This window comes from Lepisosteus platostomus, chromosome 8 (genome assembly GCF_059453375.1).
Source record: "Lepisosteus platostomus isolate fLepPlt1 chromosome 8, fLepPlt1.hap1, whole genome shotgun sequence".
In the NCBI taxonomy this organism is placed as follows: Eukaryota; Metazoa; Chordata; class Actinopteri; order Semionotiformes; family Lepisosteidae; genus Lepisosteus; species Lepisosteus platostomus.
The window spans coordinates 51,860,271-51,886,757 of record NC_142618.1 but is presented as its reverse complement, the minus strand read 5'-3'; the positions used below and the strand labels follow the sequence as shown (position 1 = coordinate 51,886,757).

General features: G+C 37.4%; 1 protein-coding gene across 3 annotated transcripts in view; it reads left to right on the top strand.

The window, feature by feature from the left end:
• The window catches only part of LOC148657503 (A-type potassium channel modulatory protein DPP6-like), a 305,728-nt gene that overhangs the window by 74,390 nt on the left and 204,851 nt on the right, over window positions 1-26,487 (top strand). Inside the window, exon 1 of one of the 3 annotated variants that reach the window (XM_088643866.1) lies at window positions 2,054-3,026. The exons of the other annotated variants lie outside the window; for them this stretch is intronic. Coding sequence (XP_088499992.1) covers window positions 2,835-3,026 — 192 coding nt within the window. The 5' untranslated portion in view covers window positions 2,054-2,834. Of the gene's footprint in view, window positions 1-2,053; window positions 3,027-26,487 lie in introns of those variants that run through there. 3 annotated transcript variants of the gene reach the window in all.

Sequence of the window (26,487 nt, the reverse complement as noted above, 5' to 3'; positions counted from 1 at the left end):
TAATGTGGAGTTTTCATCCATAAACTAGTTAGATTTCATGTCTTTGCCACAAACCTCAAATGGTCTAAATATTATGGTACATGAGGATGGATCAGAGGCTAACGCTGCAGCCTTTCAATAAGTGCTGCTTTGAGTGGGTGAGTGTTTGCGTCTGTGCCTGTATCTGCCCTGTGATGGACTGGCGTCCCATCTAGGAGGTATCCTTCCTTGTGCCTGTTGCTTCTGGAGACCCCGACCTGAATGTAGTGTTTAGGAAATGGATGGATTTGGTCTTATAGCCTCCTGTAAAAATCCATACCAGAGCAACACCGGCTAATCGAGCCAGAGCTCATCCTGGCTTCTGTAGTGTTTCAGTACGAGGACTCAAGAGCATGTAATGAATACATCATTTAATATTGGAGCAGGTAAAGGATTATTCCATGTTGAAAGGAAACGAAAAGAGACTCAACGTTTTGGCTCTGGAACCAGCTTGAGTAATTTAATATTTTCAGGTCAGTGTTCCTTGATATTTAAATGAAAAGATAAAAATAGACAAATAGCTGTTCTGTGTACCATATACTGTAGATGCAAGCATGATTATATATACAGTACATCCTAGGAATCCTAGGAATGTGTAATTACTGTATACTTCTGTGTGCAATATACAAAGTAAAAGACATCCTATCGAAGAGTTATGTGCTGCTGACGTAGGTAGCACTGTGTTCAGTAAGGTTTCATTACAGATTTAATATAGACCTGTAAAATCTGTAACCTCGCCAGGATTAAAACTGCTGTCTATGGATAATTCCCTACATTGGTAGAGAAAGTACTACATTTACAGTAGGTAAGGGTCTGGTCTGGTATTTAGCTATAACTAAAGGTCCATAATGTGTTACATATTGTAGTGTCTTGTACTTCCAATGTTAAAATACCTGCAGTACATGAAATGTCTTGTGTGTATGGGTACTGTAGTTAGTTTCAAATAACCATAAACACATATAAAAGTTCATACTGTATATCGTGCTTCTGCTTATATTTATATACACTGAGAGGCTTAAAAATACAAGGAAAGCCCTTAGTTGCTAAATTAATTTGTAGCATTTTAATGACTCTACATATATTTGAATCATAAATTCATGTGCTAAAACCACTTGGCTATGCAGTGTTTGCTGGCAAGGAAAAAAATTCATTATTTCTCCGTTGAGGTGCGTCAGTCCAATGGCCTGGTGACTGTCGATGTGACTGATGACAAAGATTGACTTGATTTGCGACCTCACTGAGTTTCAGCTTTTCTTTAAAAAGTCAGCATTCTAAAGGTGACCCATTTAAAAGAGGATGTTCCAAAAAGTCCTGAAAAATGGAGCTAACATGGTCCCCAGCAGGAGCGTTGCTTTCAGTTGATGGAGTGATCTGACACATTTGTTGCTCAGCCACCTGTGTTAGTTTGAATGTTTCCCAAGGTTTTGCTACTCTTTTACTTTTGTCTGTGGGCCCTCGGGGGAAAGAACTACTTTGTGGAAAGGTTGTGAGGCACCATGCATCAGAAATGTCAGCCATCTTTACTTTGTGTGCCTCTTTGTAAGTCCCAAAAATAGCTTCGGCTGGTTTTTGTTCTGCTTTTTTCGTAATCTGAGGATCTTATTTAATGGTCTCCTGCTGTCATTTCAAGGAAGATGAAGTAGCTAGTGTCAAATGTTGACTGCAGTAAAGTTGTAGACCAATAAGTTATTATGGTGCACCTAATAACCCCAAAAGAACAGATTGAAGCCATTACACCTGGCCACATGAGATACCCCCCTTTTTAAAGGTAAAATTGCATTTTTATTTCCACTAGACATTACCCTTTTCTGCTCTTTTTGGGGAAGATTCATTGGTTAAAGTTCGTTTCTACCAGTTAGATCACATTTAAATGCTTGACTTGCCAGCGCAAGAGAAAATCAGAACGTGTTGTGCAGTATCGATCCATTCACTAGCGGATGTTATATTTTTATCAACCACAGAGCGGCGCTCGAGCACGGTTTATAGCCGCTGCAGCATTGAAAAAGGAAAAAAGATTATTAACTAGGAATACAAATTCCATGAACCGGCTCACTGTAACGCAGCGTTAATCCGTTTCTGCCACAACTGCCTCTTTCTTTATTTATAAATTTATCTCGAGTTTACCGGGATGAGCAATGTTTTTTTTTGGGTGATTATTTATAATATTAGCGAGCGATCTGTTCCAGAGATTACAGTCTTTGAACAGTTTGCACTGTGCTCACTTCTCATGCAGAAAGCATCGTCAGAGTAACACGATTATTTTGCGTCCTTCTTCCTCGTCAGTTCCGGCTACTCTTCTCTTTGAACCTTTTCTTTTATCTGCTAGTGTCATGTTGGTAGGAAACCCCTTTATCTTCAAGTTTTGTGGAGCAAAAGTAAAGGAATCGCCTTTGTATAGCATGGACGACAGGATTCTCGATACCCCCAACGGACTGAGGAGGAGAAACAACGTGCTTTGAATGTAGAGCGGACTTTAACTAATATTGACACCTCTTGGACCACTCTCCTCCGGTATGCAACCTTCAGCAAACTGACCGAGCCCCCGTCCGGCTGTTTTGGGGTGGTGATTTATACGTTTATTGTTAAGATTTGGGTTGTAAATGTCTGTTCTTCATCTAATTAAAAGACTCGCTTAATCGAATTTCTTCGCGGATCGCTTCTGGTCGTCTTCTCCGTCAGCTTTTCGGAGTCCAGGAGGAAAGGCTTTGCCTTTAAGTCCTTCGAAAGCCGCCGCGATCATAAGCAAGAGATACCGGTCGATTGATGAAAAACTTGAGTCTTCTGTTGTGACATGCAATAGTGTTCCGATCTGACTTATGGCTTCACTGTATCAGAGATTTACCGGAAAGATCAATACCTCCAGATCTTTTCCTATTCCACCTGAAACCAGTCACCTCCTTGGTGGTCAGTGCACCGAAGAGGAAAATGCCGGGAAGACCCCACGCCCCTTGCAAGACGGTCGACCCCGTTTCCAGTATCAGAACAGGAGTGAATGTGAAGATGAGGATGTAAGACGAATCTTATTATACGCCTCTCTTGCCGTGTTGTCTCTGCCAGACGCTCATTCCAGGCGCTGTTTGTGTTTTGCTTGTTGTCACAAAAATCGTAACAGTTGTGATTTATTAAACAGGTGAAGACTGCAAAAAAAAATAATAATAATACACCCACTACTATGTGGTTCTAGATAGCCTGATTATCTTGCCATCTCGGCCTTTTGAGAATATTCACTTCATCTCATTCAGTCTTTTCATAACCCTTTTCTGTTTTTGTAGGATCACATGTCTGCCTGTGCTCTGCTGCGAGTTGTAATTGCTAAATGAGAGAACTCAAAACGTAAGGAAAAGTTCGCCTGCGAATTTTCCGTATTCTGTGTATTTTCTAACGCTTTTACTCAATGTGATACATCACGCAGTCTAGTATTTGTTGTGCATTTTCTTAAAGCGCCGTAGTCGCGACTTTAATCTCAATTGCGGTATTTTTTTCCATTACCTATAAACTCCTCATGCTGGAGCTTCAGTGATTAGCTTTCCGTTTTCCTTTAGTAACAAACGATTGGTGACCCGCACTGTCCACAGTCCTCGGTGGATGGAAGAGTTAAACCTCAGCGGATCGATTATCCTCAGCTATTTGTTGGCCAGCCTCTTTAAAAACACAGGCAATAAATCAAACAGATGGCACGCCAGCCACACTGCTGCGGCGAGTATTATTAGATTTGTAATTTTCCGAGGGGATTTGCAGACAGTACCGTTTTAGGACAGTTTCTTCTTTGATGATCTTGCAATCGGCATTTTCCTTTCCCCCTTTTGTGTGAAATTCGTATATTTCAGTTTCAAAATCTCCGGAGTTCAAGTTCCTCTCCGAATCTGCGCGTTCAAAGTTGCGTATTTAGGTGGTTCTTGTTGTATGAAAAGCGGGAGCCCTGCAAGAATCATCTTAAATTAAGATATTTTACTTAAACTTGTTTGCAATACAGCAACTGGTTACTATGGAAATGAAATGCCTTCAGCAAGGTTCACGCGAGCGAACTTGTGGCTTATATGATTCACCATTTAAAGTACGAAATACACATGGTAAAGTGTAATATTACACAAATAAGTAAGTCAAGTTAATATGTATCGCCTTTGGATGTGAATAATTTAAATTATGGAAGTTCTTTTAAATTAAGGTTTATCACCAACGAGTTCCCCGCTTTTGTCCCCGTAATGAAATGAAAAAAAAAAACGTTACACGGTTCACGTTTTACAGGAAACAGCTGCCCACTAAGTGTGTATATGTGTAATTCGTTCAAAACCAGGATGTTGGATACACGAAGCAGCGTGTATTTGATATATGAAGCTTTAATCGGCGGTTATTTTACTATATACCGGGTGTAATGCATTTACAGCATGGTGTGCATCTTTTTGTGCGCTGTAAGAACCTTTTAGCAGTAGGTGTCGCCTTGGTTTGTAAAGGATGATTGGTTGCTTTGTTTCTGTAGTGGTCTGTCTTACATGCAGCACATTTCAATACATTCATATTAGGAATAATTGAGTATATAAACGTGTTTCCCGTCAAGTGTTAAAATAGTTCAATTGCATAATTACGCTTTGTATTTTTGTGAATAACTGGCTGCTGACAGCTAAACGTTGCAAAAAAGCGTCGTCGGGAACCTATTCATAAACTTCAGAAATGACTTCAATCCCAAGATCCATGTTTGACTTCACCGACACATGTACTGTACAGTACAGTAGTCAAAATGCTCCATCTACTGTATGTCTTTACAGTCTTTAAGAGTTAAACGATGATTTTTAAAGTAAAGATTCGGGGGTCTTACCGATGTCTTCACAAGCTTAAATTAAATTGAGAAAGTTGCGGTACATTTAAAAAATGTATCTTGGTGTAAAAATACTAAAGCCCTGGTTTGAAATCAGTGACTTGGGTGCAGCGATTGCAGTGTTTCGAGTGCCGTTGTGTTGAGCTCTGTGTTGCTGTCCCGGGTGCTGAAATGAGACGTGCCTTTCTTTGCGACATTCAACACAAGTTCGTGTTTTGTTTTTAAAACACAAGAGATGGATTTCAGCTAAATTTTGATTTGTTTAAGCAACAATAAACAACAGACGCCTCTCATCCGGTAGTATACAGTAGGCACGAAACCTGCTGAGTACCTCAATAACAAGGACAGCACGTCGTGGGCGGTGATGAATGATTGCGGCTGTGTTAGCAGAGAAAAGCTACAGCAGCTTTAAAGGCAAAGGACAGCAATGCTTAAAACATTAAAAGAAATTATCGGCAAATGTGTGCCACTTACCCTTTATTACATGGGTTAATGGGTATTGAACTGAATTACACATTCTGTAAGATAACAATGGTTAGAACTGCTTTGCCTCGTCGTCATTTGGCAGTTTGATGTCAGACTAAACGATAAATTACTCGCATTCCTTATTTGGGTAACGTTACAAGTTCATTTGGGTACTATTTTCTGTGTTCAGTTATCTACGGTTAGAACACTTAAAACAAGAAGAACAATGTACTTTCATTAAAATACCGGGACAAATGACGGGTGCATGTTAAAGTTAATTAGGTTTACTTGCTCAATGCGTGCAACGATTTGCTTTCTTTGTGATGCATCAGATATCAGAAAAATATAAGGTGTATTTGTTTGTGCTAATGAGGTATTCGGAATAATACTGCACATTTTTGCTGCAGTAAGTGGACTACATAAAAATCTGTTTAAACATAAACACAAACAAATCTACTTAGGTCTCAATTTTTCTTTCATGTTAAAAAGTTTTGAGTATAGCACGGCATCCACAGTAGCAATAATCACTGATCATTATTTTACACTGACCTAATCTAAGAGAAATCATCGTGTTAGAAAATATGTTAGGAAGAGATGCTTTTTGTGTGAAATGATGTTGTCCTTGTTTTGACATGGGGGAATTAAAAAACTAAGAACAAAAATATTTATACTCATAGTATGGTACTTACATTTCTCATATAAGGAGAAGAAGTTCATACTGTATATGCTAGCGTCCTGATTTTAGTTATAATTTAAGACATGCTTGAGCAAGACTGTTAAATGTACTGTTTGTACCAGCAAAATGAAAATGCAAACCAAATTCTGTTATCCTCTTCATCAGTGCTACTGTTATTGCTGTTGTTGTTGTTGTTGTTGTTGTTGTTGTTGTTGTTGTTGTTGTTGTTGTTGTTGTTGTTGTTGTTGTTGTTGTTGCACTGCCAGGCAACTTTATGGTGGCTGTAAATAGCTGTTCTCCCTAGAGACAGCTCCTACTGACAGCATCAGTGTACTATTCAATTATTAATGGGCACTGACAATTCCTTTACAAAGGTTAGTTGAACCTTTAGTAATTGATAGCTTTAAAAAATAATAGAAAAATAATATACAAGCCTAATTTTACTCAGGGCTGGGCACCTTTTCCCAATTATCAATCTCATGATATATTATAGTAATTTTAATCCAAATAATAACAGCATTGTTATTCACAGCCATTAATTTAAGTTACACACTCTGGATTCCCCATCTTTCAGCAAGCAGTTTCTAAATATGATTAATATACTCACTTTCTTTACTTTACACAAATATCTTTTCCCATAACTGGGGCATCAACATTTGCTGTATGTAACCTTGTAGTTTTAAACTAGCATGAACAGTGGTAATCAGTCATTCTTTTGTTATTTTTTCTTCTGATGTAAATGTTGATATATCTTAGTAAAGAAAAGGATTTAAACGATTACTGTGTGCTTCTTCAAAAATAAACATTTTTTCACAAGTATATTATATAGTTTTGTGATTACTTTGCAAAAATATGAGAATACCTGCTCAAGATTAATGGCACTGAATCTTTTGTAATATGTGTCTCTCTGTGTACTTGTTTACTAGCTTAATAGAGTAACAAATACTTTTGGTTTAAGTGCTGGTACAAAAGGAAACAAATCTGAGCAAGACAATAACAACAACTATGAAAATGCCAGTATAGAAAGTGAATCAATAAAGTATTATGACATGTCTGTCTTACTTCTGGCAGAATAATGACATGATAATTAGCCTCGTAGCTTCAGAATCCTCGATCTTCAGTTTCGTCTAACTTCTGTAAGACATGTACTGTAGGTTAGGTTTGACAGTCTACTAGAAATTGCACTTTTCTGAAGGTGGATCAAGGGATGTTCATATTTGAGGGTTTCCTTCACAGTGCAACCAGCATTGATTGTCGAACTACAGAGATAAAGGATGAAATTAGCCTGAATGGATTCCTCTCATCATGGCATTTCTGAGGTTCTGAATTACTATGCATCTTAAACATTGAAGTATAGAGTAACTATATTATTGGTGTCAGTGTTAACAGTATGGGTAATACTGTATATCTCAGCATTCTAACTGTGCTGAGTTAACATTCTAACCCTGTGATCGGTGTATTAAACAATTCTCAAAATAGATGGTAGGTTAAGATAATAAGGACATTTCCAGGGGGTCATTTTGTTTTATTTTTTTTTAGCAGGTAATCCAAAGATCACGTCCAGCCATTTCTTAAAAGATGTCCGAGTATCAGCTCCACCATCATGGTTGGGCAGCTTTCATACTTTCACAACCCTGTGTGTACCACCTCACTCCTACACGTGTCCTCTGGGTTGTGTTTTACTCTTGACTCCGAAAAACTCCATTGAGTTCACTTTGAATACTTGCTAGCCGGAATATCTGGAATGTCCCTTCTAGTTTAATTATTTTAGTTTGCCAGTGTTGGACATACTAAATCGGACTATACAGTATACAAAAGTGAAAACAACATTCTTAATTATACAGTATATATATAATATTACTAAAATACAACGATAGTCTTATTAGCACATTATACAGTTTTAACATAGCCTACCTGATTTTGAATTCTACACTTTAAACTATAGATCCCTATATCCTTTCAATTTTATTACACATTGCTTAGAAGATGAAAATGACATGTCTATATTTTCCTCAAATGGCAAGAGAAGTTCACGTTACGTTATGAGAAATCATCAGCACGTGACACAACATTACACTGATGAAGCATAACTTCTCCTGACATTTTTCTGCTTCTTCATAACAGCATGGCTAACTGATCCCTTCTGACATTATACATGTTTTAGTGCAAGATAAATTCTTCTTTTCAGACCTTTCACAGTTCTTAAAATGTTAGCCTTAATTTTGGGGAAAAAGTACACTTCTCAAAAGTTAACAGAAGAGGATTCTTTGGACAGTGTGGGTGTGGAAATTGCCATCTCTAGCTGTGCTCTTTTTAGAACATTTTCAAGTGCATGAAAAGCTAATTCCAGCATTCTGAAAGAATAGCTTCTGAAATTGCTAAAAAATACAGCTTTGTAGCTCGTCATACATTCCCTATTGCCAGGAAACCAAAAAATAAACAGAACTAAAAATGAAAATGAGTAATTGTCATTTAGATAAGACTGGAAGGTAATTTCGGAGTTTTATTTTTAGATTATTTACTGCCTTGTTTTCTCCACAGATAGGGAAGTCTGACTATTCCTTGCCCCTAGGGAAGACAAACAGAATGATTCTCCTCTTCAAACTAAACATTGAAATATACTGTTAGTTTAATAGTTTAATTTATAAACATTAAATAAGTATCCTTAGAGGCTGTTTTTAAAATCTTCTGATTCCCTTTGCTGTGCATATTTGTGCTTCTGTGCACTTGGCATTGATAATGAGCTTAGAATACAAAATATGCTGCATGTGAAACTTCAGACGGATATACAGTATACACTAGCAGTTTTGAAGAGTAGTTGACAGTTGTCGTCAAAGTGCTGTTTCAACATCAGCTCTGGGTTCACTGTCAGACTACTGTGCAGATTTTAAACTTGCACTTTTTTTCACTAATCCTCAGTGACGTGCCAGAATTCAATAACGCATCCTTAATTAATCAGCAAGAATCTGCTTCTTAATTCTTGTAGTATTTGAAGGGTAAAAGTTAGTTCAAATTAATCCTCCTTTAATGAGAGTATATTGACTTTCTTATGTATTGACCTTAGAACAGTGAGATTTAGATGTCTTCTATTTTGACCTGTTTTGATATATTTTTTTCAGTTAGCAGTGGTAACACTGGATTTGAGCATTTCTGAATTTGGGACTTTCACACCGTATGTGCAAAATGTGTCTGTTTAGAATCTGCTGTATACAGTATCTCTAGGACTACACAATTTAAACTCTTTTATTTAATTAGAAACTGTATATACATTGTGTTACACCTGCAACTTTTTAACCTAGTACATTATTGCGTGAGTTCATACAGTATGTATACAATTACATATTGTTTGATACAAATCTCAGCCAACCTACCAATTAAAGCTGTTTATACTGTATGTCTATTTTCTTGTTTAGCTGTAGTTCTGCTATACCTATGCTGTCCCTTCCTTTTAATATAGCTGGGCTCAGGGTATCTTCTTAGAGATTTTCTAAAGCAGGTGTTTTTCTTTACAAAATAGTTTTTGGGGGGAAAATATTCTGAACAGACAACTCTAATGTGTAAAGCAAAGCCTGTAAGTAGTATGTTGACTAAAGATTTTGATTGGCTGCAACTGCTAGGTTTAAATATAATGTCTATCTGATCGGCAGTCCTTCTTTTAACCAAGTCGGTAAATTACTGGTCAAGGAAATGCTCTGTGCAGAAGCCATGCAGTCTCTTAGTACATTCATTTATTAATGTCGTTTGTACAGTTTTGAATGCTGATGTGGTTTGTCAAAATTAATGTAGCCAAACAGAGATCAGTAACTGAGTTTCACTGATCCAACAGGTTTATTATTCAATTTGCTTTATCTGAACATTTCCTGTAAATCCACTTTGAGAAAATCTTTTGAAAGCTAACTTTACTAGACGAGATCTGCAGATATATGTACAATGTACTGTATGTTCCGGACAGTCAGGAGTTTGAAAAACTGTGCAAAATTGAGAACTAGATAAGCACAGAGGCATGAAATAAAAGGAAAGAAGAATTGATTACTTGAAAAACTGTAACAACACCAAAACAACAAGAGTATTGACAATGAATCCAACAAACCTCTTCAAAAACAGTCCCTTTGAAATAAACATAATCCTGCATTGCTTGTGACTGTTTGCCATCCCAGTATTTCTGTCTCTGCTGATGGGAATCTTTCTTTCAATAGGACCTTCATGTGCAGTCCACATTATACCTTCCTCTGTAGAAGACTTAACAGCAACCCCAATGAGATTATCCAGTATATGAAGGACTGATTCCACAATCCCCTTGCGTGTCTTTAAAGACAGATTGCTGTAGTAATCTGTTACAGGCCACAGGGAAAATCTGTGTTTTCAAAGGACTTGAAACTACACAGTAGTTTGTGAGTGCACAAAGCATCTTGTTTGTTCTTGTCAGGTTTGTATTGCCTTTGAACTACAGTAGATCTCTACTTTAGCTCCTTCTGTTGCTTTGAGACCTGAAGGATGAAGAGATACATTAATCAATAGCTGCATCTAGCACAACTCCAGTTCCAAGTTATGTATGTCTGTCTATCCCAAGACACCTTTCATTTGATGCGAATAGCATTTCATGTCATTACCCATTATTTTTGGTTTCCCGGTAGATGTGATATAAGTCTCAAAAAGTTCAAAATGTTTTGCTAGGGCTGGAGTTTTCAAAGTTTATACCGTGTGGGAGTGAGTTTTCAATCTGAATGCTTGTCCATATTTGAGGTTTAGTACCTCTCTGTGTATTTGAAGTTGCCAGAAAGGAATCATCAATGAGATGCTGTACTATGCTACCAATGTTGAGCTATACAGCAGACAGTTTTGAACAAGAACTGTGCAGTATTGTTAATGCTCAGCGCAGTGATGTGAACCCAAGTTGTATCTTTTTCACATTTTGTTAAAAATATTTAGAGGAGATCTTGGCTTGCAGTTACAATGCTGACATTTTCTGAAAAGTAAAAATGCAGTAGATGCTATGAGTAAGCAGACTTTCGGAAGGACCAAAAAAACACCTGTGCAACACCTAACCCCTGCATACTCTGTTACTGCTCATGTGATTTTATCCAATGATGGAAATATATAGATATGGTGTTAAGAGCAGCACAGTCAATTTGAAAGGAAATGCATTTGTTCTGCTGGCAGGAAGCACTGTGGCATGAACTGTTGCTGCCTCATAGCTTTTAATGTGCAAGACAGAGCTTGCATGTTTTAACCATGTCTGTCCCGGCTTTTTCCAGGTGCTCCACTTTCCTCTCACCTCGTATAGACATGCTAGTTCTGTTAATTGTTGCCTCTTTATCGTCCCTGTATGATAGTGTGTGTGCCCTGCATTGAACTGGCAGGGATATAATTCTCTTTTACAGCCCAGGCTTCCAGAATCGGCTTCATCTGCTGATTCTTGAAGCCTGTGGTCCTGCTAAGGACCCCTTGTGATCATGAACTGATACCTCCACTCACATCCGTTCCACATGGGCTTTATGATTTGGATCCTACAAGCTGCCTTTGAGTTGTGAAGAAGAGCGATACAATTTCACAGGAAATATTGTCTCTGCACCCCTTTCCAACCTACCAAAGGACATATTTCAGTGTCCTTGTGCTGAACAGAATGATAACACAACAAATTAACCTTGTAACCTCTTGGCATATTCCAGTCATTTAGAGGACTGTCTCTAGAAGGTGTATTTATTCAGCTTTGCTTAGAAGCCAGGTTTCAAGTACTTATGCAAATACATACATAATAAAAAATGAAACAACGTTTTGAAAATCCTTTCTTAGTCTGATCCTTTTGAACAACGTGCCAGCGTTGGAGGGTGTGCAGTGCATCTTATTTGAAATAAAGGCTTACAGCTGGCGGATTCTCTGTCTCTGTATTAATGATCCCCTTATGTGCTTTACTGAAGCCTGAAAGTAAAGACGAAGCTCTCCCTTTAGGTATTAATAGAAGAGCTGAAAGTAGCGATTCATAATATGCTTTTTCATTAATTCCCTCCCGTGTTGTAAATACATTCTAAGAATAGTCTACTCTAGTTTAAAGCCCTTGAGTTAAAAGTCTGCTAGCCACTCAGTAAAGTATCTGCATAACAAAGGCAGCATTTTTTCTGTTTTCTACATTTGTTGTTTTCTGGTTGAATACAAACACCACATCAAGACTAAGATTTTAAAAAGTCACTCTAACAACATAATGTTGATCTGTTTTTTTTGTGTTCTTTTTTAATCTATTCGGATCTTTTATTCCCTACTCTTGTTCTGCTCTTTATTTCCAGAGGCGAAAAAGAAATGCAGTGGTCATTGCTTATGGAAAATTATGGAAAACATTTTTCCTACACGGTTATTTTGCACATTCTGCATTTCCTACCCATTTATTTTCTAAACTGAGTATCACCAGGTAGTAGTGTCTTGTCTACTTCACTATGCCTGTGAACCTAGTGTATGTCTGGACACTTTCACATCCAGAAAACAGCAGTTAATTGTATCTAGCTTTGGCATATAGTGTAACTGAGGGGAAAGTGAATTAAGTGGCATTTAGTTTTGCCACAGTGAAAAGACCAATTGAATACACACGTTGTGCTTGAATGTGTAAGTCCTTTTTTATGTATGATAGGCGGACTGTTTTTTCTCCTATTGTCCACTTTTTATGTAGAGAATATGAGCAGGCTTTATTTAATAATTGACATGTCAAACGAGACTGGAAGATGCAGTGGAGGCAAGCTGTTATTACTTGCTCTTAGCAATTCAAGTCCTTTCCAATTATCCCATCTGAAGTTGTGAACTTCCACTTGCACTGCATCTACTGTAGCACCTACAGTAAATCCACTTACTCTATGAGTATTGCATGACGGAGGAAAGAAGAGCACTGACATGTATTTCTATTAAGTAATCGTACAGGAACGTGGCCTTAAAAAGTGACATCTCTGTAAAAAGAAAGTGGATTACAAACACTGCAGAGCTAATAAATAGGCGTTGTAGTTCAGGGATCAGAAAATGGCTTGCAACTTTTATTCTGTGGAAACGTAGAAATATATATTATTATGCAAGCAGAAGTTTAGGTTAATGAGTTCTTTGTGAGTTTTCTACAGTGTTACCACCCAGTGGCTCAGGGATTTTGAACTAGGGTACCCAGTGGCAGTAAAAATCAGAGCTGTGTAGGAGGTGAGTACTGCTTTCCAATCTTGTGTTATGGTGGTGCAGTGCCACATCTTTCCAGCAGAGTCCACCTGAACATACCGCCTCCTTGCCAGGTCACAGCGTGCATTGGCTCAACCCTAACTGAACCCCTGACATTAACATGGCATTAGTACCTTGTTCTCTGCCTTAATGAACCCCTTCTGTTTATATTTATATTTATAGAACCTATAAAAGTAATTATGTGTACATCAAATGCTCATATATTATATAATGCTCTCCGAGTTCCTTTCTTCAGGTTTTGTTGTGTTAAATCGATGTGAAGTTTAAAGGAAATGGTAGGTCACTTGAGCAGGATGTACAGAGTGAAATATTTCATTAAGCTAGTTGACAGCTAGGACTGCAATACAGCTGGTACTTTAAGGTACTTCAGGCTGGTTTGTCTGGGGTTAGAGAACTGTTTGCACAGCAGCATTAAATTAAGTATTGGATTAGTTCCAGTTCAATTCAGGTACTAGAGAAGTTATTCTGAGGCTAACACTGCGTCTTCTTTATGTTTTACAGTATTATTGCTAATACTACAATAAGAAAAATAACTCACTGTAAATGGCTAAAATGTAAATAAAGTTGATATGCCTGGAATTGTAACACCACTGTGTTTAAGGCCATCAGATTTACTGTTCATAAAAGAGATATCTGTATTAGAAATTACTTTATAAGTATACAAGACTTTGGCTATGATCTTTGTCTAAAGGATTTGTGTGGCATGTTGACCTGGCATGATAAAACACAATGAAATTAAAAAGAAAGCCCGTAGTGGGAACAGGTAACACTGGCATCAACACCTCCTGCAAAGCAAAAGCCAAATGTTTGACAGCACAGTGTGGAATAAGAGATCATATTTATTATCCCTTCAGAAATCCTGACCATTAGTTCACTGTTTATTGTGCCTTTTATGAACTGTATCGGTTTTCCATCGAAACTTAAAGAGCACAGCAGGTTTAAAATAAACCTTACTGATCACTCCAGTAAAACAGGTGCCCAGAATGTGAAACATTCCCTCAAGATATACAGTACTGTATGTGTTAATCTGAGGGGGGAATGTGAGATTCTTGAAAGAGCTTTAGCTTCATGTCCTGTTATCTGAAGCAGTCCAACAGGACATGGTAAATATTGTGACATACAAGATTCTAATATTTAATTATTATTTCTGCAATAATTCACTATGTGTGGATACACTCTATGTTATGAATAGGTCATGCAGCAATTTCAGTGCATGTCAGTAGTGCGGTGAAGTGATTCTCCAGGGTGACAGAATCATGCACCAGTAGGTGGCACTATTCTCTCTGTTCCTGACATTCCAATATGATGACTGGGGACACCGCTGTAGGAGGCGCTGTTAAACCGAGGTCCTGACTACTGAACAACTAAAATCTGTCCTTAAGAGTTGAGGTATTAACCCCTGTGCCCTGGCTGAATTCCACTCTCTGCTTGAACTGTCCTGCCTAAAGATCCCCGTAATTCAGTTGGTGAAACAGTTTCTCAGCTTCTCCTGTATCTGCCATCGTCTCCACCTGATGTGAAGCTGCTCTTCAGTAGTAGTAGACGGTGCTCCCCACATAAGCACTAACTAAATGCATAATGTTAGTAGATAGTAAATTATTAGCCCACATAGTTTGTTATTATTACCCATCCATGGTTGGGCGTACTTGAGGTGTCAGGACAAGACTGGCCTGGGTTCTGTTCTCGAAGCTTCTTCTAGAACATTCTCGGAGGCCCGAAGCTGCTGCGATGGTCTCAATTGCTCAGGGCTCGATTCAGAATTCAAGCCTGTGTTTTTTCATACGCATTACCCCTCACATCTCTCCCACTTCATCATGTCTTCCTGAAGATCGCTGCAGTCAATGAACCGTAAAAGGTATGTGCTTTGTGTTCATTTTTTCATAACAGGAAACTGTGCAAGACTGTATTTTCTGTCATGTTCCTTTGTTATTTGGCATATTAATGCTTATTTGTATAGTGTATTAGGCCTACCTATGGTATATATGTTATATGAGAGTTTTTTCCCAGTATACACATATTTCCCAGTATATTTTGGATTCTTTGGGGACAGTTCAGGAAGCTATCTCCCGCAAATAAGAAGGACTAGAGTGTATGATTTTAAATTCTCCTGTGCTCATTTTCTTTGAAATTCTGGCTACCAATCAGTCTGTTGAACCAACCCTATCAGGAGTCATAATGAATGTCCAGTGCAGGCAGAATACAGGCTTCGGTTCACTGCAGCTGTTACATCAAAAGAGTCCCTTCTTTTTGTTGCCATGGTTTCTTAGGTGGAAAGGGTAAGGCTAGGCCTTTTGCCAAAACAGAGATCGCCGTCTACCAATTGTTTGGATAACAAAAAGTCTGTATTCAGGGTGTGCAAGATTCAAGGTAGTTTCAAATATTTCACTTTCATGTCCTGTACTTAAACCAATTTTTAAAATGTCCTTCATCATTATCATAAAACATATTTACCATCATTAGAAAGAGGATGTTTAAGGAGCATATTTTCATAATTGATTAAAATGTCCCAATATTAGGAAAAACAAATGTTGCATCCCTTCAGTCATGTTCCTTGTATGCATTTTATAAATCATGTAAAAAGCATAGAATCTCTAGTTTTATTTGTCTATATACTGTATCACATTTCAACATTCTTAACAGCACAAACATAAATATAATGTTTAAAAATGCATTATGTGCTCTTAAAAGAATAAAAGAGATGTTGCCGTTCTGGGAAAATTAAAACACAAAATAAAAAGGCGTGAAATTGTAAATTATACTGTAGATAACAGGTGAAATGTAAATTCTTTGGTGTAACTAGTAATTAAAGCTGTGACTTCAGAGTGACAGCACTGCGAGTGTTATAAAAAAGCTTAGACTCATCGGCTTTGGAAAGGAATTAGCATACCGTGACACCATGTTTAACGTTACAGTGCTTTAAGTAAGCAAAAGTAAATCACGGGAGACATACATTGAATGTGGCAGTTTTTGTGGTGTAGCTATTAAATTAAAACTTAATTAAAAGCTACTCACTTTCGTTCGGTTATCAAAGTACATTTTTAATAGGGGTTTCAGTATGAATTTAATCAAAAAGCATTCTGAAAATCTAAATACAGTATACCTTATTATACAGTACCATATGATCTCTGTTTGTGTCCATTACCGCTGCTATTTGATCAAAGAAACAAATAACTTATTTGTAAAGAGACAGACCCGCCTCTTCTAAATCCATGTTTAACGTCCCATATAATCCTATTAACATTGAGGTAATATTCTAGTTTACATCAAATTAGTATTATTTCCTTAACTTTATGAAAAGAAAAGTTAATTGACTGTGCTTATAAAACCTGTAGCATGTCTATCTCTTAAGTTTTTATACTATTTAAAATAGAACTTTCTATGCTCAGATTCCTTTATTGGTAAATACGTTTATTTAATATATTAGCAATTTCATTTTCTTTGTCTAAAACCTTCCTAATTTTATTTCATAGACCCACTACTTCATCCTTTACTGTTACTTTGCAATTGTAATATTGAAGAAATGTTCACTATTAATTTATTTCAGCCTCTATTGAAACATATACTTATCTATTTCTGTTTTGGTCATTCTAGAATATTTTTACTCATGCATGCAGTTAGTTATACTTTTTTAATTAGATCCTTTTCTTTTCTAATCATTTTTAACATTATTATTTTTCTCCATACCTTTTTAATTACAGTAAGTTATTGAACCATTTAGCCTACTGCATTCTAGAACTTGATTTATTTACTTTTTGAATCTGTTTTTTTTTTTGCTTCAAGCAGGAAATCTGCTAAATGCAGCCATCCATTCTACAGTATATTAGTTCCTTACCTGTTCTGTTCCTTTGGCTTTTCAGATGCTGCCCCATTCCATCACAGTCTGCTTTCCAAAAATTGTAAATTATTAAGTGTTATTACAATAATTGGCTCTCCTTTTTAACTGTGATTTCAGACCATGTTCAAATGCTTCAGAAGAAGTGGTATTTGAAAGTTCTTACACACACTTCTTCATTCATTTGGCATTTCTGTCATAATAACCTAATTCTAGCAAAGAAAAAACGTCCCCAAGGAATTAACTAACTTGATGGAAGAGCCTTCATACAGGAGTGTTTCATCTTTTTGTCATTGTAACTGCTGATTTTTCAGGGACTGATGTGTGAAAACTAATTTTGTATTATACCTTTATTAACCTTTTTGTAGTACCCTCTAAATATTTTAAAGCTTGCCTCTAATTATTGCTTAATTAGTCATTGTAAATGCCTTGTAGACATATATATAACAAAAACGGAACTGAAGAATGTAGTCACTAACCTATACTTTACCATCTCTTTTCCAAAGGATAAAAATAGTTCTAAGATATTTTAGTATCCGTTGTCGTCTGTGTAATAATTTAGCTTGTCTCCTGAGATTTAAAGGCAATTATAATAGAATACATTAAAGTGCGCTGTTGATCTTGTCTGTACTATGTGGGGGCTTTTGACAATTGTTTTCTTTAAAAGCAGAACAAAATGAAAACATTAAGTGTCATCCTTGACAGCAAAGAAACTGGAATGCCATTTATAAGAAATGCTAATGCATTTTTTTTTCTTTGAAAGCTCTGCAGGCTGAAAAAAAATGTCAAGTCAGTCAAATCAGATAGGAGCATGATCTAAGACAAAATATTTTCTTTTCATATTTCTGAAGAATAAAGCTGAAAGGGTACCTTATTATATTCAAATATTTTTAAATTTCCTGAGGAAATATCTTTGTGAACTGTAGCTATTCATAATCCCATGCCTATTGAGACATGCTGTATATCTCTCGTTTACAGTGTTGATAGTTTTAAACACATTGTCCACAGATCTGGAAACATTGTGACACTAAGGCCATTTTACAGTTTTGCAGGAAGATAAGAGCCCTGGATAAGTAAGGGCGGTTAATAGCATTCCTTTTCAACTCTGCAGTACGCTAAGTGAGCCAGCAGAGGCTGTACTGTTCCAGATATGGTTGCTTTGTTTTTCTGGCCAAGTGAATCATGGCGCAGCTATGACACACAGCAGCCTGCAAGGTGCTGCAGTCTACGGGGATATCAGGAGAGCAGGAAAGAATAGCCAAGGAGGGGCTTTGAAGGACAGGGTAAATCGTAAAACAGCTATCCCTGAGTCAAGATGGCAGAGATTCCTAACAGGAAGTGTGTGTACTCAGGACATACAATTCACCTGACTTAAACTAAAACCAAATCCCAATGAGGATGAAGAGGTGTGAAACTGTTCTGATTACTGTGGGAAGAAAGATACTTACAGGTGTTGTGTTGGCTTTTTTGCTTATTTGATCTGTTTGACATACTGCATTGAGCAAAGTGCTCTTCCCCTTAAGACATTGGTTTAGAGACAATTACCTCATTCATTAAAATAGCAAAGAAAAAATGATCAATGATACATCACATGTTGGGTATATTTGTTCAGAAGTCCCAGACAAATACCTAGGTATATCTAAAAAATATTGTAGTATATTGTAGTAGCTTGGGTCCTGAAACAGTTTAATTTGTCTGTGTTGTCTTGGGATAGGTACAGTTTATAATCTTGGCCATCACTTGATTATCACTTTATTATCAACAGGGCACTTAATCTAGAAATCTCATCGCTGGTTTCATCCAGCAATCTGTAATCTGTCAGTTTTACAGAAGTGAGCAAGTGAACAGCGAGTGTATGAATTATTCTTTATAATCCACACCACCTCTTTAGTACACTAAATATTGGAAAGAAATGACTTTAAAATATGTGTTACATAGCACGTTTCTACAAAGATCAGTCAACAGAGGGCAGAGTTCTCTTACAACATCTCATTTAGTACAAGACACATTTTTAATGCCAGTACTCAAAAGCTATTATGTGCCTGTGCAGCATTTTTTAAAAGATATTTCTGGGCTAAAATTCAAAACTCACATTGCTCATTTTTCTAGAAACATTAAAATATTATACATAATTTTGAGATCATCATTTACATTCTTTCATCTGGCCTTAAATAGTGGACTTTTCTTGGGTTTCGACTAGAGTTTAGTTAAAAATCAATTTTTGCTATTATGAATATTGCATTTTATGTTTTATTTATGTTTTAAAATTGTGTTGAAATGTACGAATGTAGAGTTTGATATTAGTTAAACTTCATTTCAAAATCTTACCCAAACACATGCTTTTAATTATATTTCCTGAGCATGCATTTTCCCTTTTTATTGTTTATTTTATTGTTCATTATTTGATCACCTGATTTATAATATATTCTTAAATATCAATTCAGGTTCTTGTTAATAATTTTAGAAGAATAGACCAAAGAGACCATATGCAGATGTGAGTGACATAACAGAAGACAGCTGAAGAAGGCTCCTCAGCCGAAACAATGTGTTTCTTTTCTTCTCTTTTCAGCAGTGAATAAACCTTTACTTTTTCCTTTGCAGCCTACGCATGCTGACGCAGCTACCTACTTGAACTACTATAATAGAGATATTGTTTGAAATTGTAAGGTATTGAAAAAATACATTAATTTGGTACACAATTTGTTTTAATAAAGTTGTACACGCAATATAACACCAACTATTTCTTTAGACTGGGAGATTAAAAGTCCAGTAGGTCCAGTTTTTTACAAGGGACAAATACATACTGGGAGCAATTTGGAGCTGGTGATTAATGTTGGTAATAAAAACCCAAGCACCCAGAGAAAACCCACACAACCAAGCAGAGAGCATGCACATCACCACATGGAAAATATCCCAGGCCAGAATCTATCCTAAGACCAAAAATCTGAGAGGCCACAACACCAAAGCCTTGCTACCCAATACTCATCCTTCACTTGTTTATCAGAGTTCTGAGAGTACAGTGAAATGCATGCCCATATTCCCAGTGATTGCAATCCAGTGAGGATTCTATTTTGAAACAGTGTGGCACAGTATGTTCCTAGCTTCTGTTCCAGCCTCAAGCACCTGTCTGTCTGGAGTTTGTATTTAATCCCTTTGTCTGTGTGGGGCTTTGCCCAGGCACTAACTGTATGTTGCCCTGCTTCTATGGTGCTGGTTAGGTATGATGAACTACTCTGAATTGTACCCTCCTCTGTAGCCCTGTGATGGACTGGGTCCAGGGTGAGAGCGTGTGTGTGCTCTTAGTCCAGGCTTGCTCCCTATGCTTCCTGGATAGGTTTGGATACGCCCCAGCTTTCTACAACCTCCACTAAGATAAGGGACATGCTGAGAGTGAGTTAATATATTTTCTGCAAATATTAACATCTTTACAAAGAGCAATCAGGTGTGTCAACAAACACACACAGTTTATGTTTTTGAGAAAAAAAAACATTTTCTGTTCACAAAATATTGTATTGTCAAAGATTTAGCTCAAGGTGAAAGACTGAATGCATTTCTGAGTAATTGTCTATGCCTCTTACAGCAGAAGTAAGAAAATTGTTCTAAAATGTATTCAAAAAGCTTCCTTCTTTCATAACAATAAATCTCCTTTACAAAATTCCTTGAGGGAAACTGAGAACAGCAGATTTGGATTTTTTTCATGAATCAGTTTAATGACACTTTTTATGTTTCCCATTTTTAATTTATATTGCCCTTTTGTAATGTCCATTAAACCCACAGAAATATGTTAAATTGTAAATTAGCTGTGAGGTAAAACACAGTTCTCCCTACTGTCTTTTTTTAGCTTTGGGGTTGAAAGTGTCTTGAAAATGGTACATTGAGCTCAGTAACAAAATCAAAATTCACAACATCCAGAATATGTTTTAAATGGCAGAGTCCGAACTAGCATACTGTACTTCAAGGGCCAACCCAGTCAAATGAACCAATGTCAAGGATGGTTATCATCTGTTTAAGGTCTTTAATCAGAGTTATGAGACTCAAGGTTAAATCACTAACAATGAAAATGACTCCAATGTTGGGTAGTCACCAACCTGCCAAGCAAAGTACTAAATAATGTTCAACAGTGAAACACTAATAGATGTTAGGATGACCTTTACCCGATAACCCCTCCTTCAAGTCAGTCTCCACTTTCTAGAACTCCCTATGGCTTTTGACTTGATCGCTCACGCTGCCTTATGATGTGTCTTTGATAAATGGGGCTGCTCTTACATGCTCCCTAATATTGTCAGAAGACTTGCACGAGTGGCCAGTAGTTCGCTAATGGAAATTCAGCCGAGTTGAAGATTTTGAGCCAATTGCGCTGTCTGATCTCGCTGTGCAGAGGACTCTTAACAGATTTGTCCTCCAGAAGCTTGGGCCTTCCAGTAAACGACAGTGAAACAGAAAGGGGTCGGTTCTCTGCCAACCCAGTTACAGTGAATAATCTCCCCCTCACCTCTGTAAATAAAAAATCTCACCTTGGGGGCTTTTTTGACAGATCACTGCAGCCTGGATGATGTGATAGATTCCCATATCTGCAACCCAGCTTCTGCTTTTGGGCCTCTGTGGTAAAGCTGTCAGGACCTCTTCAAACCCAATAGCCATTTCCAGGACTTCTGTCTACTCTGCTGCCATAATGACTGAAGGGAATGTGCACACTGAGTGAATGTCCTACGCTACACAAGGAGCTAAAGCTTTTTAGTTTGGAAACAGACTGAAAGGAGGGGAAGTGACAGAAGTATTCAAATCCTGAAAGCATTGACAGCTTTCTTCAGAATGAACAATCAAACACCAACCAGAGGGCACAAGCAGAATCTACTTGGAAGTGTATTTAAAACCGAGAACAGTAGACACATCTTTATCCAAAGTGGGGTGGACATAGGGAACAAGCTACCCAGCCATGTTGTTGCAGATGATACCCTGGTTTCTTTCACGGCACAGCTGTCTGAGATCCTTGGATCAAATAGCTACTAACTAACAAAGGGGCTTGATAGGCCAAGTGGGCTCCTGTGGTTTGCAAACTTTCTTATGTTTTTATTACTCTTCTCTCATTTGCCAACATTTCCTACGTACACTTCATACCACTTTCAATTATTATAGCTTAAAACTTTACTAGCAATCCACTGTAAAGACAGGATGCTAATTCCTAATTAGCCCTCTTAATTGTGTGGTAAAATACATACAGTATATATTGTACACAACTAAGTGGGCATCAATGCTAAGCAGATTATTTGCAGTTGACATTACAAGGCATCACGTAGCACTTTAATAGGAAAAAATTCAAAACTCTGCATCACCTGTAAGTGATGGATGAGGTACGAGGTATTTTTTTGCTTAATTTGATTGTGTTGTACCAGATCAAGTGCAAACAAACCTTTGTATAATGCAATTAGGAGATTCATGTGAGAGGTCAATGGTGTGGAAAATGAAATATTTTCAAAGCATTCACAGATACATAACCTATTCTACAAGTGTTGGTACATGGCACCTTTCTCATTATACACAGCCTACACAGCTCTAGTGTAAAGAGTCTGAACAAGAGGATTTTTGTGCTCTTAAATGAATTAGAGTTGGTATACATACAGCATACAGATACCCTTTGGAGTCACTGTAAAAGTATAGTAGGTTAGAATGGATTACAAATAAGATGAGGCCACTCTTTTCTCTTGTTTTATAAAAGTAGGAGGGCACTTTGGAAACAAAAATCTCATCATGGCCTGCCTCGATATATTTGAAAGAGTGAGGGTCTCTACCTGAATTTTCAGTTTGATTCCTACAATATACTCAAAGTTATGTCTGCAGCTCTTCTGCACGGAGACAAAAAATATTTTTTACGTGTACTCTCCAGTCCCAGTCATAGTGCTGACTGTGAGGTAACCTAAATATAAAGGCTGACTTTCTAAATCCCTATTAGGATTTGCAGTCCATCAATCACAACTTGCTGTCTTTTGTGTTCCAGATTGAGGGGATTTGGTTTTTTTTTTTCCTGGATTCGTGCAGCTTAGTTCTGGATGTTTCAATTTTTTTCCCCCACTTTTGGGGTCATAATAAAAATAGAACTCCACAGACTCTCAAGTGTCTCATCTTGTAAAAGGCTCTGCCTGTTGGGCTGAAAACGTCACATTGCCTCAGAGATCCCATGTTGAAAACCCGACTGCACCGCATGCTGACTGTGGCCGGGGAATGTCAGAGTGCAGAACAGAACCGATTTGGCAGAGGGAGGCCTGTGCTTGCTGTGAAGCAGAGATCACTGTTGCATTCTGGTCTCCTCTGGGACATGGTGTTATGAGAAGTAGCTGTGTACGTCCTGTCAAGTGAGCTGAGCGGGATGTTTTTAGGAGTCAATTGAAAACTCAGAACTGAGATGACAACACTTCTCCTGGGTTTGTGCAGGGAGGCAGAGACAAGCTGCATGAAATATCAGCTGACAGTTACAAAATAGGAAAGCTGTTACTAGTCACAAATGTATAAAATATACAAAAAAGCATCTTAGGTGCTATATGAAAGAAAGATGTTTCTAAAAAATATATAATAAATTAAGATATACAGTATTAAATTATAAGGTATTGAAGATTTTATCAAGCATATTGTCAGAGCATGGAATTACAGAGCCACATACCGTTTAGGATTCTGTTTTGACAGCAGGTTGATTTTGAACTAACCTTTCAGAATGTATTTTCAGTGGTATTAGTGGTTACTCGCTAAATTTGACTTTGAAAGTCCCATCCATTCTGGACTATTAGTATTTCACGTTTAATGGTGCCCCTGAATGGATAAAATATGTCTTGGCGTCATGACACTATTATCTACTTGGACTTGACAGGAAAAAAAAAAGATAAAATTATGCTAGGAGGTTTACATGGTCTTGGGAAGCTGCTGCAAAAGACTAATGAGCATTTAAAAATAATTGTAGAATGAAAGCTTCAGAGGGGAAGATTTTAATTAATAGCGAGTGAAGAGTTCTGCTAAAGGAGTCTCTCACAAACACAGGTTTTGAAAAAAAGGTTTTAAAACGGGTTTCTTGCTGTTTTATTAATAATTGCTATTTCCCTTTTAGCTGTTCTAAGCACTGTATGACAAAAATGACAGTGAATCCCCGTTCTTGGGAAAAGAAAATCAGACAAATTTGGTGTTTAGTGACCAAAAGTGTTGAATATTGTTTAGTATCCAAAAGCTAAGTAAAAATGGATTCAGTTATGAGTATGGTTCCTACCTAAAAATAGCTGAAACCTCGAATGCTGTTTTTCTGCATAACTAAGCTATGTAAGCAAGTGCTAAATATATTGGACGTGCTTCAAGCTAGCTTGTCCTGCAGTGGTGCTAATTATGATGCAATAAGAAGGTTGCCTTCACACCAATGGGCAAAATATTAGGAACTGCCATGAAATAATGTTCTGCCTCTTTTTGCAGAAAGGACAGTTTGAATAAGATGGTACTGTATATAAGCTTTATGCTGTTGTCTGTGTGCCAAGACTGTCTCCCTGCTGTTCCTGAAACAGAGTTATAGAAAAAGCATGACATCACAGACTGCGAGGAAGAAACTGCATGCAGCTGAAGAACAATATATGTTTTCTTTTAATGAAGAGCTAATCTGCTGGAGTGTAGCACATTACAGAAGTGGTGTTTTTTTTGTTTTCCCTCGGTAGTCACACTTCAAACACAATATTAGCAGAAGGGTGCCAGCAGGAGTCTTGGAGCAGGGAAAGTGGCAAAACTAATGGATGTACTGTACCATACAGTAGTTGAGGTATTGTGTAAAGTGTGGGAGATTTGTCCGTGATGAAGATATACCGTAGTTTAAAAAAGTTCACAGTACAACAGTTCCTACTGCATGGAGCACTGTGGTTACAGCAGTGGGGTTTGTGATTCTGCTTCTTTCTCTGATTCACTTTCTGTGTGCCAAATTCATGCGGCCATCTCGCTTGTTAAAGTCCACCGCAGACCTGCCACAGTGCCTCTGCTGGAGTGGCCCTCCCTTGTCAGTCAAAGTGAATATGCGTCGGTATTCGTAATAATGGCGCAGGTGTCCTTGTCAGCCACAGTACTCGCTCATACGCAATACCAACCACGGTACACAATACACCGTTGTGCCGGTGGAGTCTTTTTAAAAGCGATCAGCTTCTCCACACATTCAGGATTCTCAGGTGTTGTCATCCTGCCTCCCTTTCACATGTCCCTCATGCACCACATGTCTCTCCATCCAGCTGGGCGCTCAGTGGCATATACTGTACTGTACTTCACATTCAGTGTGCGCAGTTGATTTCGGTGCTCTGTTGACTACTGTATGTTCAGTTCTTTTGCTATTTTTAAGTCTCACTTTTCAAGGTAAATACTATTCCATTTTGCTACTGTATGGTATTTTCTGACTTTCTCATGTTGAATTGGAATTGGAATTCATGGGGAGAAATTGACAAGCTATGTTCACCATTGATGAGGGTTACAGACCGCAACACTATTTTCCATATTCCCTAATATTTACCAACCACATTGTTGCATAGACTGGGAGCTTTCAGGAACTTAATCCCTGTGGTTGGGGAGGGAAGTCTTTTTACATTGTGTTCAGATTTTCAGTGCTGAAGGTGACTATACATGATCCCACAGAAACAATGTACAAATCCAGTGCTTTCTTGCCTTTGTAAAATATGGGAGTATAAAATATTAGCTCTGCTCAACGTGTACAGTACTGTACTGTATCTTTCTGGCTTGCATGTCTATTTAGTGTTGCTCTGTGCCTGTTACGTTGTGAAAGATTATTCTTTTTTAATGAAAATCCCAAATTCCAAATTTAATTTGAATCAAGTTACTTTTTTCTTTTTTTAAATGGAAGGTTACATACTGTATGTCAAAAGTACTTAACACATACTGTAAATGTATTCATGCACCTGTGTACTCCCAAGAAACAGAACATTTGGAAGAAAAATATCAAAAGAAGTAAAACATATTAACCAGAACTTGTTGTTTCACCTCTCTGTCAGAGTATTAGGTATTAATGACCTCAAGTGTCAAGCACACCTTTGATCCATTAGAAAAGTTTAATAATTAAGCACCAGTGACACAGCATACTGTATATTTTATTCATGAAGATGACAATCTATAAAGTCCTTCACTGTCTTACTTCCTCTGTTTTAATTTAACATCAACTGGTTCTTTTTTGTTGATTCTTTTTATGTTTTAGCTCTTTTTGACAGCTGTAATTATCACTCCTGGGATATTTGTTGTCTGTATTCATTTACACAATGAATAGAAATGGGACCCAGTGACAAACATTCTACTTAATCTGGCACTTGAAAGTATGAAAATAAAAAATACAAAACTTGACTTTTCTGCATATTTGTTATTTGCCTTTCAGATTAGCTGTGAAATTTCAGTATTTGTCCCAGAAAGAAGGACTAAAATCTGTGTACTTGGTATAACTGTCTCCATGTTCCTATGTTATTATTTTCT